Source organism: Oncorhynchus kisutch, linkage group LG27 (assembly GCF_002021735.2).
Source record: "Oncorhynchus kisutch isolate 150728-3 linkage group LG27, Okis_V2, whole genome shotgun sequence".
Lineage (NCBI taxonomy): Eukaryota > Metazoa > Chordata > Actinopteri > Salmoniformes > Salmonidae > Oncorhynchus > Oncorhynchus kisutch.
This window is the reverse complement of record NC_034200.2, coordinates 19,166,934-19,181,662: the sequence shown is the minus strand read 5'-3', so window position 1 is coordinate 19,181,662 and position 14,729 is coordinate 19,166,934. Positions and strand designations below refer to the sequence as shown.

General features: G+C 45.7%; 1 protein-coding gene across 5 annotated transcripts in view; it reads left to right on the top strand.

The window, feature by feature from the left end:
- The window catches only part of LOC109871732 (rho GTPase-activating protein 21), an 86,160-nt gene that overhangs the window by 45,776 nt on the left and 25,655 nt on the right, over positions 1–14,729 (top strand). For all 5 annotated transcript variants that reach the window (XM_020462713.2, XM_020462714.2, XM_031806579.1 and 2 more), the window contains one exon: positions 1,110–2,778. In XM_020462713.2, the coding sequence (XP_020318302.1) occupies positions 1,110–2,778 (1,669 nt within the window). The remainder of the gene's footprint in view (positions 1–1,109; positions 2,779–14,729) is intronic.

Here is a 14,729-nt window from a genome sequence, read left to right as displayed (position 1 = left end):
TATTTTGACAGTGGATGTCATGCTATTTTTTTGCTGCGTTTCCCCCCTGTGTGTACAATACAGGTGTTCATTACTTTAACCCACAAGTGTTCATTGCTTAAATCCACCTTGGAATGTGTTTCCAGTCTTCTATGTGGGTGTGTGCACAGTGCGGCAGCACAGCATGCTCTCGTTGCGTAGTGAGCGGTACCCAGAGAACTAGCCTTCTAAATATGGAGCGAGCAGATGAGCGCTAGTGACTCTCCTGACTTGCTACACGCCTCCACACTCTCACACTGCAACATGCTGCTCCCTGTCCGCCTGCCTTTCCTAGTCACACACACGTCACCTAGCATTATTCAACGTTCACTACCACAGTTCTTTACCATCGTTTAGAGATGCAATGTTGAATATGACACACGTGCTCATCCTATTTTGCTCCCTTCCCATTTGCCCGAACTCTGTTTTCAGATCTGAAGGGTCAAGTCTAGATATAAGCATTGTGGAGTAGTTTACAAATCTGCAAACATTAAAGGGGTAGGGCCAAGGGGAAATGGTTAGGGCCAAGGGGAAATGGTTAGGGCCAAGGGGAAATGGTTAGGGCCAAGGGGAAATGGTTAGGGCCAAGGGGAAATGGTTAGGGCCAAGGGGGAATGGTTAGGGCCAAGGGGGAATGGTTAGGGCCAAGGGGGAATGGTTAGGGCCAAGGGGGAATGGTTAGGGCCAAGGGGGAATGGTTAGGGCCAAGGGGGAATGGTTAGGGCCAAGGGGGAATGGTTAGGGCCAAGGGGGAATGGTTAGGGCCAAGGGGGAATGGTTAGGGCCAAGGGGGAATGGTTAGGGCCAAGGGGGAATGGTTAGGGCCAAGGGGGAATGGTTAGGGCCAAGGGGGAATGGTTAGGGCCAAGGGGGCATGGTTAGGGGCATGGTTAGGGCCAAGGGGGCATGGTTAGGGCCAAGGTTAGGGCCAAGGGGGCATGGTTAGGGCCAAGGTTAGGGCCAAGGAGGCATGGTTAGGGCCATGTTAGGGCCAAGGGGGCATGGTTAGGGCCAAGGGGGCATGGTTAGGAATTGAACCAGAGGACACCGTTGTTGTATCTCACCCTTTTCTCTCTTCTTTCTCGCTCCAGGCCTACTCCCAGGATGCGTACCTCCGAGGCCGCAGTGCCTACAGTGGAATTGCCCGTCACATCCCCGAACCTCCCCCCATATGTTACCCCAGAGTAGACTGTAAGCCCCCGGGGATGGCCCAGGCTACAGAGACCCCCTCCCCGGTGGGGGTACAGGGAGCATGCCGGGGGCATGTGGGGGCACCACCACCCGACCTGGGGTACCGCATAGAGATCCCCATGCCCCCGTCCCCTCCTCCTGCACACCCGTACTCCAAATCCCAGACTGTGGCATGCATGCGCAACAACAGCGTGAGGACTGTGGTAGTTCCTCCAGAACTGGGCCATATGGGACCAGCTCATAGAGTAGAGTACGGCCTGGTAGGGCCCTCTGACACTGGCGTCATCAGAGGGCGACCTGGGTCTGTGTCCCACTACCCCGTGCCACGGAAAACAGACATCTACCCCTCTGGTGCAAGCCGCCTCAATTATGGCGCCCCACCACCCCACTACCCACCCAACTCAAACTCCCCCAACCCCGGCTCTCACCAAAACATCGACTGGCGGACGTACCAGACGTACAGGGAGTACATCGACAACAAGGGTATCCATGCATACGGCAGCCGGACCATCCAGGAGAGACTAGACAGCCTGCGAGCCGCCAGTCAGAACACCTTCAACTCCACCCACTACATCCCCCGAGGGGGCTGGGGGCCGGACCCCAAGGGTCTCCGACGCAGGAGCACCTCCCACGACCGTGCCTACCACGGACCCCCGCCCCCTTTCCACCACATGCCCCCTCGCAGCTCTTCCCAGGACCGTATGAGTGTGGCGGAGCGGGGGGTCCACCCCAGGAACTGGCCCCCTCGTAGCGTGTCCCAGGATGAGTTTACCCACAAGGCCCGGGTCCGCTCCTCTGACTATGTGGACCCTGTCGATCTGGGCCGTCCCATGGTGGACAGACGGGGCTACGGTAGCAGGGCGGACCAGGGTACATGCCCAAGCAGGCAGAGCCTCTCCAAACAGGCTGCCCATCATCGACCTCCTGCAGGATACGGCAGGGACAGTCTCCGGGTGGGGCCAATGACTAACCCTGCCCTCCACACTAAAGGACCAGAGCAGCACCAGCCTCACAGTGCCCCTAACATGCTCAAAGACAGACCCTCTCATCTGGGGAAGAATCTAAGCTTGGAGCAATCCAACACTGATGAAAGAGCTGGTGTCAAAGGTGTGAACCATGTGAGCCAGAGTAGGGGGCCGGCAGAGACTATGCAGCAACCAGGGGAGGTGCCAGGGAGACAGGTGGCAGCGGTGGTTGGCCGTAGGTCCTCTTCCCTCTCCGCTCCCCATCAGAGACCGCAGAAGCCAGGAATTTTCAAAACCTCTTACCAGCACCCTCGCCCAGAGCCCCAAGTCAACGGGCGTGGCCCCTCAGCCTCCGAGTCAGGCGTGGTGCTCAGGGAGAAGCCTCCTGGGTCGGGGAAGAATCCCAGTCCCCTACGCCACCCTTCCTACATCCTGGCGGTGAACGAGGACGACAGCTCGGAACCGGCAGCGGGTGCGGTGTGCTGGCTGCCCAACGATGCGCGGCGGGAGATGCACATGCGGCGGCTGAGTGAGAAGCAGGAAAAGCACCAGACCTGCTCCTCCAGCAACCTGGACGAATCCCTCGACTCCATCCCCTTCATCGGTAAGAAACAGAGCACTAACTTCACGGTTGCATCCCAAATTGCTTCCCATTCCCTATTTGGTACACTACTGTGCTTCAACATGTGTATAGGGAATAAGATGCTATGGCTCTGTGAAAGTTCTCAGAACATTTGTTAGGTTGTGGCAGATGTTCTCGTGCACAACATTATACTATATGCCTGATGTTGCAAGAACTGTCCCATATCGTTGCGCACACAAATTTCAAGCGTGCATACATTTTACGCCTGGGTGATCCTGGGAATCGAACCCACTATCCTGGCATTGCAAGTGCCATGCTTGTTTTGGGGAATCTTCTGTGGTGGCTGTTACAGGTGTTGTGTGCACAACATTTTAGTGAATGTTAGAACATTCCATGGATGTTTAATTTAAAACATTTCTTGAAATATTAAAAAAAAATATAAAAAAATTATGTTCTCATTCTAATGTTCGTTAAAACCCTAACTATAACTTCATGGGAATCTTAGCTAATGTTCTGGGAATGTTCCCGGTTTGCTGGGTAGGTCCCGATGTACAGACTGGGAGGGAAAGGAACATGGAAGGGGATGTCGTTCTAGTCTAGATTAGCAGACTAGAGCATCTTTTTGCCATCTGAAAATCTTTAAGATTTAGCAATGTGGTTTTATAGTGTTTTTCCATGACATACATGATGTTTACCACCAAATCAATCTCCTTGGCTGGATGTACAGTAAGAGCTTTGGTGGCATGCAGGAGTGTCGCTTGTGGTTTAGCTTAGTTTAGCTGCACTAGAGTGGGACGGTATGTGGGTGAGGGATTACACTTCTCCATTAGTCTGTAGGATGTCATTTTCTGTAATAATCATTTTAAAAAGTCACACTCTCTAAATATGCTCCCAGCAATTTTTGGGTTAAACACCCTTTTCGGGTTGTGTGAACTCAGGCTGTTCACAGGATTTCGTCTTCCCCAAAAGTGTCTGTTCCCCATCCCTATGAGTAGAATAATGGTCAACCATGATGTTGATGGTGATAGGAACATTTTTCCCCATAAGAAGTGCTCTCTAAATGTCACTCCCACTAAAGTCAGAGTAAAAGGATTCTTTTTCATGTTTGTGCATTTTCCTTTTATCTCCATTTTGCTGAAAAAGCTTTTCTCTCAGCACAAACAGCTGAAGTAGACTTAATTTCCTTAAAGGGACAGTCGGTTAAAAATGTAGCCTGTTCTGACTATCCTGTCCTTACACCGAGCTCACAACCTGCAATATGCATGTTACTTTGTTTTAGGAGTCAGTTAAGTTATTTTCTTCAATCATGTGGACAACCAGGACATGGATTTATTATTACCTAATTGAAGAGTTGGGTCAGGATGTACCATAACTAAAATTACTTAAACATATTTTACAGGGCCATTTTGATCAGTAAGGTAGCATGTTGGCTGATCCACTTAGTGTTCAAATCAAATCAAATTTTATTTGTCACATACACATGGTTAGCAGATGTTAATGCGAGTGTAGCGAAATGCTTGTGCTTCTAGTTCCCACAATGCAGTAATAACCAAGTAATCTAGCTAACAATTCCAAAACTACTACCTTATAGACACGAGTGTAAGGGGATAAAGAATATGTGCATAAAGATATGAGTGAGTGATGGTACAGAGCGGCATAGGCAAGATACAGTAGATGGTATTGAGTGCAGTATATACATATGAGATGAGTATGTAAACAAAGTGGCATAGTTAAAGTGGTTAGTGATACATGTATTACATAAAGATGCAGTAGATGATATAGAGTACAGTATATACATGTAGTGTACTGACCTCGCCTTCTGGATGATAGCGGGGTGAACAGGCAGTGGCTCGGGTGGTTGTTGTCCTTGATGATCTTTATGGCCTTCCTGTGACATCGGGTGGTGTAGGTGTCCTGGAGGGCAGGTAGTTTGCCCCTGGTGATGCGTTGTGCAGACCTCACTACCCTCTGGAGAGCCTTACGGTTGTGGGTGGTGCAGTTGCCGTACCAGGTGGTGATACAGCCCGACAGGATGCTCTCGATTGTGCATCTGTAGAAGTTTGTGTGCTTTTGGTGACAAGCCGAATTTCTTCAGTCTCCTGAGGTTGAAGAGGCGCTGCTGCGCCTTCTTCACGATGCTGTCTGTGTGGGAGGACCAATTCAGTTTGTCTGTGATGTGTACGCCGAGGAACTTAAAACTTACTACCCTCTCCACTACTGTTCCATCAATGTGGATAGGGGTGTGTTCCTTCTGCTGTTTCCTGAAGTTCACGATCATCTCCTTTGTTTTGTTGAAGTTGAGTGTGAGGTTATTTTCCTGACACTACACTCCGAGGGCCCTCACCTCCTCCCTGTAGGCCGTCTCGTCATTGTTGGTAATCAAGCCTACCACTGTTGTCGTCCGCAAACTTGATTGAGTTGGAGGCGTGCGTGGCCACGCAGTCGTGGGTGAACAGGGAGTACAGGGAGAGGGCTCAGAACGCACCCTTGTGGGGCCCCAGTGTTGAGGATCAGCGGGGTGGAGATGTTGTTGCCTACCCTCACCACCTGGGGGCGGCCCGTCAGGAAGTCCAGTACCCAGTTGCACAGGGCGGGGTCGAGACCCAGGGTCTCGAGCTTGATGACAAGCTTGGAGGGGACTATGTTGTTAAATGCCGAGCTGTAGTCGATGAACAGCATTCTCACATAGGTATTCCTCATGTCCAGATGGGTTAGGGCAGTGTGGTTGAGATTGCATCGTCTGTGGACCTATTTGGGCGGTAAGCAAATTGGAGCGGGTCTAGGGTGTCAGGTAGGGTGGAGGTGATATGGTCCTTGGAAGGACACTGAAGAATATTGGGCCTGATTTTTGTCTTGTGTACCCCTTTCCTATGCACTTCTCAGGAGTTGGTATTCAGACTTCTCTTATGCAGGTGCGTAACGGTCTTTGCAGGCGTGGTTCCCTTACGTGCACTGAATACATTTAAAGATGCATTTCCTCTGCCTTTTCCGGGTGGCTAAAATTTGAATAGTTTGCGTAATTTCTTTGACAAAACAAGCAAGTTAGTATAGTGTAGAGAATCATTGTACCATCTAAATCGCTGTGAAATATATTTTCCATAACCAGAAATCATGTATTTTCAGCTGTTTGAAGCACAAAAGGCAAACACCTAAGGTAAGAACGGTAAGCATAGAATAGATCTACTGCTTCGTAGACTTGCTTTCGATGAGAAGGACGGCTCTATAACACATTTCTGTGAAAAGTTGAACCGCTGAAAAACCTTCCACTTGTTGACCAACAGATTTTCTTGTGTGGTTTCAGTACATTTATCTTAAGCCATCCCTATAAATACGGTGTACCTTCTAATTATAATTTTGTTGACAGACTAGAATATATCGAAAGAACGGGTTCAGAATATATGGATCAATGAAAGAAACCCATCTAAATAAATACATATTCATCTCCATTTCTGCACCAACTGGTAGATTTTTTTTGTAAACTCATTTTGTAGATTATTTAAGCGTATTTTAGGGTTAGTAGGGGGGGGGGAATGGTTTGGAGAGCCTTTACGCACCAAATATATTGATTATTCAATTCAAGTTGATTCATTCATCCTGAAATTTGTCATATTCAAGTTCAAGCCATGAAATATTGGAAGGTGGAACATTTTTTTAAATAAGGGTTGAACAATGGTCCTATAAATCTCCCCTAATCCTCACTAATCATGGGGCTGTATGACAACGGTCCAGTCGTCGTGAACCATGGTGTCAGGCTCCAGGTTTAACCTGCTGTGTGGTCAGAGTTCCATAATGATTCAAATAGGATTCATGTCCCAAATTATTGCACAATGTTAGTCTAATCTGATCCACTAATGCCAACAACCCTCAGGAACAACGACATAGACGTGACCGAGGAAAGAAAGGTCAACGGAATGGAATGATGCAAAAATGTAAGCTACAAATTCAAGAGAAGTGAGTTATAAATGTATGTAGATATTAATGACGTTGGCTCCCGATAGTGGCTAATATTTAACATGATACAAATTGTAAAATAAAAAGATGAAAAGCCTAGGTATATAATAAAAATATTCAACTCAGCAGTTTCAGCCCTACGGAATCCTATAGCTTGGCAGGGCTTTACAGTGCGACCATTTTACTCGCATTTACTTGCCTAAATATTTTTCTGTACGCATGTTTATTTAGGGACACCAGTGCGCATTGAAAAATTAAGTGACCTAGCTTTAATACCTCCAAATATTTTTCATTGTGCACCTACATTTTTCAACTTAGGCGCACATGTACTCCTTGTAAAAAAGGTCAGCTTAGAGCTCTACTCGGCTCTCTAAATTGCATTCACGTAAATTATGAGGGAACACAATAAAAATTCTCGATAACGGCACAGCTGTTTATAGCCTACTTCACTGTGGAAAAGGGGCCACCATACATGTCATTTTGATACGATTTTCAGTTTGGTTTCATGTTTGTCTCCAGGGTTCATAAGGAAAAATCATCTAAAATAATGTGCATTTACAATCCCCTTCTCCAAAAGGATTACTCATTTACCTAGCTCTTGAGAATGCTGATATTTTTATCGGGAAAGGTAAAGGTGATTTTGCTGCTTGGAACTGGCAGTTTTGCGTGACCTCATTCAAATCAAATCAAATTTGATTGTTTACACAAACATATTTAGCAGATGTTATTGCTGGTGTAGCAAAATTCCTAGCTCCAACAGTGCAGTAATATCTAACAGTGCAGTAGAATCTAAAAACAATTCACAATGCACACATCTAAAAGTAAAATTATGGAATTAAGAAATATATACATTTTAGATGGCATTGACTAAAATACAGTGGCATTGACTAAAATACAGTAGAATAGAATACAGTATATACAGTATATAAATGAAACATCCTCCCACTGTCAACTGAGTTTATTTTCAGCAAATTTAACATGTGTAAATCTTTGTATGAAAATAAAAAGATTCAACAACTGAGATACAAACTGAACAAGTTCCACAGACATGTGACTAACAGAAATGTAATCTGTCCCTGAACGAAGGGGGGGGGTCAAAATCAAAAGTAACTGTCAGAATCTGGTGTGGCCACCAGCTGCATTAAGTACTGCAGTGCATCTCCTCCTCATGGACTGCACCTGATTTTTCAGTTCTTGCTGTGAGATGGTTACCCCACTCTTCCACCAAGGCACCTGCAGGTTCCCAGACATTTCTGGGGCGACTGGCCCTAGCCCTCACCCTCCGATCCAACAGGTCCCAGACGTGCACAATTGGATTGAGACCCGGGCTCTTTGCTGGCCATAGCAGAACAATTACATTCCTGTCTTGCAAGAAATCACGCACAGAACGAGCAGAATGGCTGGTGGCATTGTTATGCTGGAGGGTCATGTCAGGATGAATCTGCAGGAAGGGTACCACATGAAGGAGGAGGATGTCTTCCCTGTAACGCACAGTGTTGAGATTGCCTGCAATGACAACAAGGTCAGTCCGATGATGCTGTGACACACTGCCGCAGACGATGATGGACCCTCCACCTCCAAATCGATCCCGCTCCAGAGTACAGGCCTCGGTGTAATGCTCATTCCTTCGACGATAAACGTGAATCCGACCATCACTCCTGGTGAGACAAAACCACGACTCGTCAGTGAAGAGCACTTTTTACCAGTCCTGTCTGGTCCAGCGATGGTGGGTTTGTGCCTATAGGCAAAGTTTTTGCCTGTGATGTCTGGTGAGGACCTGCCTTACAACAGGCCTACAAGCCCTCAGTCCAGCCTCTCTCAGCCTATTGCGTACAGTCTGAACACTGATTGAGGGATTGTGCATTCCTGGTGTAACTCGGGCAGTTATTGTTGCCATCCTGTAACTGTCCCGCAGGTGTGATGTTCGGATGTACTGATCCTGTGCAGGTGTTACACGTGGTCTGCCACTGCGAGGACGATCAGCTGTCCATCCTGTCTCCCTGTAGCACTGTCTTAGTCGTCTCACAGTACGGACATTGCAATTTATTGCCCTGGCCACATATGCAGTCCTCATGCCTCCTTGCAGCATGCCTAAGGCACGTTCACACAGATGAGCAGGGACCCTGGGAATCTTTCTTTTGGCGTTTTTCAAAGTCAGTAGAAAGGCCTCTCAACTTAGGACAGTATTCATAACTGTAACCTTAATTGCCTATCGTCTGTAAGCTGTTAGTGCCTTAACGACCATTCCACAGGTGCATGTTAATTCATTGTTTATGGTTCATTGAACAAGCATGGGAAACAGTGTTTAAACCCTTTACAATGAAGCTCTGAAGTAATTTGGATTTTTACTAGTCATCTTTGAAAGACATGGTCCTGAACAAGGGACACTTCTTTTTTTTTTGATGAATTCACAAATGTGAGTAAAGCGACTAGTGTTCCATTATTAAAGTGGCCAGCGATTCCAAGTCTATGTATATAGGGAAGCAGCCTCTAAGGTGCAGGGTTGCATAACCGTATGGAAGCCGGCTAGTGATGGCTATTTAAGTCTGATTACATTGAGATTGAAAAAATGCTTCTATCTTTCAGTTCTATTTGTGATGCACCTGTACTGACCTCGCCTTCTGGATGATAGCGGGATGAACAGGCCATGGCTCGGGTGGTTGATGTCCTTGATGATCTTTTTAGCCATCCTGTGACATTGGGTGTTGTAGGTGTCCTGGAGGGCAGGTAGTTTGCCTACTGTGATGCGGTGCAGTTGCCGTACCAGGCAGAGATACAGCCCGACAGGATGCTCTTAATTGTGCATCTGTAAAAGTTTGTGGGTCTTAGGGGCCAAGATACATTTCTTCAGCCTCCTGAGGTTGAAGAGGCGCTGTTGCGTCTTCTTCACCACACTGTCTTTGTGGGTGGACCATTTCACATCGTCAGTGATGTGTACGCCGAGGAACTTGAAGATTTCCACCTTCTCCACTGCGGTACCGTCGATGTGGATAGGGTCGTGCTCCCTCTGCTGTTTCCTGAAGTCCACAATCAGCTCCTTTTGTTGATGTTGAGAGGTTATGATATTTATTCATCTGTAACTTAATGTAGTCATTGCTTGCTATGAATATGGGACAATATACTAAACTTTTTACGCCTTTAATACACATGGAAGTGAATCTGTCCCGATACTAAAATGGGGGGGGGGGGGGACTATGCACAAAGGTGCTGTAAATTCTAAAAGGTTCACCCGATATGGATGAAAATACCCTCAATTTAAAGGTATCAGACTGCCCTTTAACCTCATAGTAATTGTATAGTGCTGGAGTACAGACTCAAAACAACAAAACATTTTGTCACTGGCCCAATACTTTTGGGGCTCATTGCACGTTCCATTTACGCACGCTTAACTCGGGTGGGAATCATCCCTGTAGATGCGTTCTGCAGAGGTGTTCTATGGAATTGGAGCAGAGCGAAGTAGCAGAGAATGGGCATGTACATTTTTAGTATGGCCCATGGGACCGAAGTCGGCTAGAGTTTTGTCCTAGTGCCGAACCCGTATGAGAAGAAACCACACTGTCCAGTGTGTGGTATAAGGGGGCAGTAACTTCCACTTTTTTTATTATCTAATTTGAGCTTTAGACATCTGAGACATTTTGCGATGGAACAGTTGTAGCCTTAAGAATATTGTTTTACCAATGCCTTTAGTGAGCAGTACAATTTGGATGGAATGGAACAGTTGTAGCCTTGAGCCTTTACCCTAGTAGTGTTCATACAGACATTCCTATTGATGGCAATGTGGATTTAGCAATAGTGTTTCTTAAACAAGATAAAACCATGATTTTCACTGTAAATCAACTCTGTCATGCTTAATGCCAGGGCCTGTTGTTTTACTGAGGCCGCGTTTACACAGGCAGCCCAATACTGATATTTTTTACACTATCAGATCGTTTGCAGATCGGATTGGTCAAAAGACCAATTTGTGGGAAAAGATCAGAATTGGGCTGCCTGTGCAAATGCAGTGTGTGAGGCCTGTGTGTGCCAGTCATGATAAGACTGTATTCAGGGAACCAAGACTGCAAAGCCCATTACACACCTGCATAAGGTTAGTCCGAATACAAACTACCGAGAAGTGCGTAGGAAAGGTGTGTTGGACTAATATTATTATTAGTAGTATTATTATGTTACGTGCTAACACAAGTGTGACAGTGTGATGTAAGCTGGAGTCGTTAGACATTCACCTCAAAGGTCTCGGGCAATGCTGTAGAATGGTGCTGAACAGTGGCTGCTAGTGGGAGGAGCTATAGGAGGACATGTTCATTGTAATGGCTGGAATGGAATTAATGGAACGGTATCAAACATATGGAAACCACGTTTGACTCCGTTCAATTGATTCCATTCCAGCCGTGACAATGAGTCCGTCCTTCTATAGCTCCTCCCACCAGCCGCCACTGGCACTTGTGTTATGAAACTTACTGAATGCATTGTTAAAATGATTCAAGTCTGCTCTTGAATTCGGCCTTTAGAGACAATGTAATGTTGTCTCACATTTCTTGTGAAAGCCCCTCTACACAGCACTAGTCAAGTTTTATTAGTCATATGTACAGGATACACATGGTATACATCGTCCAACTATAAGCTTACTTGCAGGTAAGCAATGCAGGTAAGCAACAATGCAACAACGATAAGAAATAAAAAAGAGAAGAATATGAACAAAAAGTAAATGGCAGTAGAATAGATAAATAAATGTAGCATAAGTATAATGCAGGAATGCACAATTTAAATTCCCAATATTTACATGTGTATTGGGGGCACGTGTATAAATTGAGCGGTATAATAAGAGTCTGGTAGCAGCAGTTGTGTGTGTGTGCATTTGTGCTAGGGTGTTCAGCAGTCTGATGGCTTGTAGATACCAACCGGCTCAGAGACCGTTTCTATCAGACCTCATGCTCCGATACCGTCTACCCGACGGTAAGGGAGAGAGAAGCTTGTGTGTTGGGTTCTTGATGATGTTGCGTGCCCTTCCTCAGGCACCGTGTTAAGTAGATGTACTGGATGGGTGGGAGCCCGGTTCCAGTGATGTACTGAGCTGTCTTCACCACCCGCTGGAGGTCCGTACCAGGCTGTGGTGCAACCGGTCAGGATGCTCCAAGTGGCGCAGCGAAAGTATTCGGAGAGACAGCGTGACAAATTTCTTCAGCCACCTTAGGAAGTATAGACACTGTTGCACCCTCTTGACACGAGTGGTGGTGTTGGTCCATGACAAGTCCTCAATGTGGATGCTTCTGTCCTGTTGATGTGGATCGGGCCATGTTCCCTTCTCTGCTTCCTGTATTCAACAATCAACTCCTTTGTTTTGCTGACATTGAGGGAGAGGTTGTCATGACATAGTTCACTTACCTCCTCCCTATAGGCTGACTCGTTGTTGCTTATCAGGCCTACAACCATAGTGTCGCAAATGTAGTGGAGTTGGTGTCGTGCAAAGCCACAGTCGTGGTTGAACCGGGAGTACAGCAGAGGGCTGAGGACACACCCCTGGTGGGCCCCTGTGTTAAGAGTCTGTGTGGAGAAGGCGTTGTTGCCAATCCTCGCAACCTGTGGCCTGCCTGTCAGGAAGTCCAGGATCCAGTTGTAGAGGGTGGTGCCCAGACCCAGGGCTCTGAGCTTGGTGTCTCGCGGGGCGGGAACATTAGTTTTGAACTCTGAACTGAAGTCCATGAACTGCATTCTCACATAGGTGTTCCTCTTTTCCAGATTTGTCACAGCTTTGTGAATAGCGATGGAAATAGCATCTTGTGTGGATCTTTGGAGCGGTAGGCAAATTGGAGTGGGTCCAGTGTACCTGACATAAGTATTCACACCCCTGAGTCAATACATGTAAGAATCACATTTTACATTGATCACAGCTGTGAGTCTTCCTGGTTAAGTCTCTAAGAGTTTTGCACACCTGGATGTACAATATTTGCCCTAGGTTCTATTCAGAATTTTTATTTTCAACCATTTTTAAGTCTTGCCTTAGATTTTCAAGTAGATTCAAGTCAAAACTGTAACCCTGCCACTCAGAAACAGTCACTGTGTGTTGAGTAGATTCACTACACTGCTTTACAACAAAGGTCATGTAAAGAAACGCTTTATAGCAAACTTGCAATGAGAGGTTGTTCAAAGATACTTTTTAGAGATGGGAAACTCCATTGGAATCGTATTAACGGCCATTGTGTATGTTTCCCATGTGTAGTCAATGGACCGCGCGGTACATTCTGGGACAAGGATAGCTCTCCTTCATGGAGTGTATGGGAGTCAATCGGGCGCTAGCTCAAAATACCAACATTGGCATGAATTTCGTCAACAAGATATACAACATTGCAAATATTTTCAGAGATGTGAGCTAATGAACTTGTTCTCTTTACTATCGTAGAGCTTTGGAATCGGGACGTTGCGTAATTTCGAGGAAGATAGGCAGGTTTCTCAATACACCCCGACTTTGAGAAGGGATTAAATGACGATTGGCTCAGCAACTACGTGACACAGCGTGACCATGTGAACGCGATTGGTCGACAGTCTGCTGGGTGAGGAGTTATATGTTCCTCCATTGCCCAGTGGGATTCCTATATCTTTTCTCTGGCTTGTTATCAGAATGTACTGCCTGTTACGACAAGCACACGCTAGCTGTTCATTACGAAAATGTTTTCTTACTTAAACCATAATGTAAATTACACTGTTATTCAATACAAAATGTATTGGCTATATATTTCAACTGTAAATGTAATGCCCTGAGGATTGAAATGTTAATGCAGTAAATGGCTTGCCGAACTGGTTCTAATCACGTTCTAATTTAGCTAGCTAGCTAACATTCTCATCATGAATGACGTACATGGCCTGAATGATCTATCTGCGTCAACTAACTAAATAAGCCCACTAACATAATAGGCCCAGACAGTAATAGTGTTATTTCTGTATGAAGGATGAGTCCGTGTTGACTTTGGCGCCAGTCCAGCGTTTGCACATACCGTACCAGTCAAAGGTTTGGACACCTACTCATTCAAGGGTTTTTCTTTATTTTTTACTATTTTCTACATTGTAGTATAACAGTGAAGACATCAAAACTATGAAATGTGTAGTATTTATTTGGGCTGCAATTTCTGAGACTTGTAACTACAATGAACTTATCCTCTGCAGCAGAGGTCCTCATGAGAGCCAGTTTCATCATAGCTCTTGATCGTTTTTGCAACTGCACTTGAAGAAACTTTCAAAGTTCTTTAAAACGTCCTTATTTACTGACCTTCATGTCTTAAAGTAATTGATGGACTGTCGTTTCTCTTTGCTTATTTGAGCAGTTCTTGCCATAATATGGACTTGGTCTTTTACCAAATCTTCTGTATACCCCCACTACCTTGACACAACACAACTGATTGGCTCGAAGGCATTCAATTTTCTACATTTAAACTCGGACAAAACAGAGATGCTAATCCTAGGTCCCAAGAAACAAAGAGATCTTCTGTTAAATCTGACAATTAATCTTGGTTATACAGTCGTCTCAAAAAAAACTGAAGGGCCTCGGCGTTACTCTGGACCTTGACCTCTTTTTTGACAAACATATCAAGACTGTTTTAAGGACAGCTTTTTTCCATCAACGTAACATTGCAAAAATCAGAAACTTTCTGTCCAGAAATGATGCAGAAAAATGTATCCATGCTTTGTGTCACTTCTAGATTAGACTACTGCAATGCTCTACTTTCCGGCTACTTGGATAAAGCACTAAATAAACTTCAGTCAATGCTAAACGCGGCTGCTAGAATCTTGACTATAACCCCCAAATAAGTATCATATTACTCCAGTGCTAGCCTCTCTACATTGACTTCCTGTTAAGGCTAGGGCTGATTTCAAGGTTTTACTGATAACCTACAAAGCATTACACCTGAGCTTGCTCCTACCTATCTTTCCGATTTGGTCCTGCCGTACATACGTACGCTACAGTCACAAGAAGCAGGTCTCCTTACTGTCCCTAGAATTTATTAGCTAATAACTGGAGGCAGGGCTTTCTC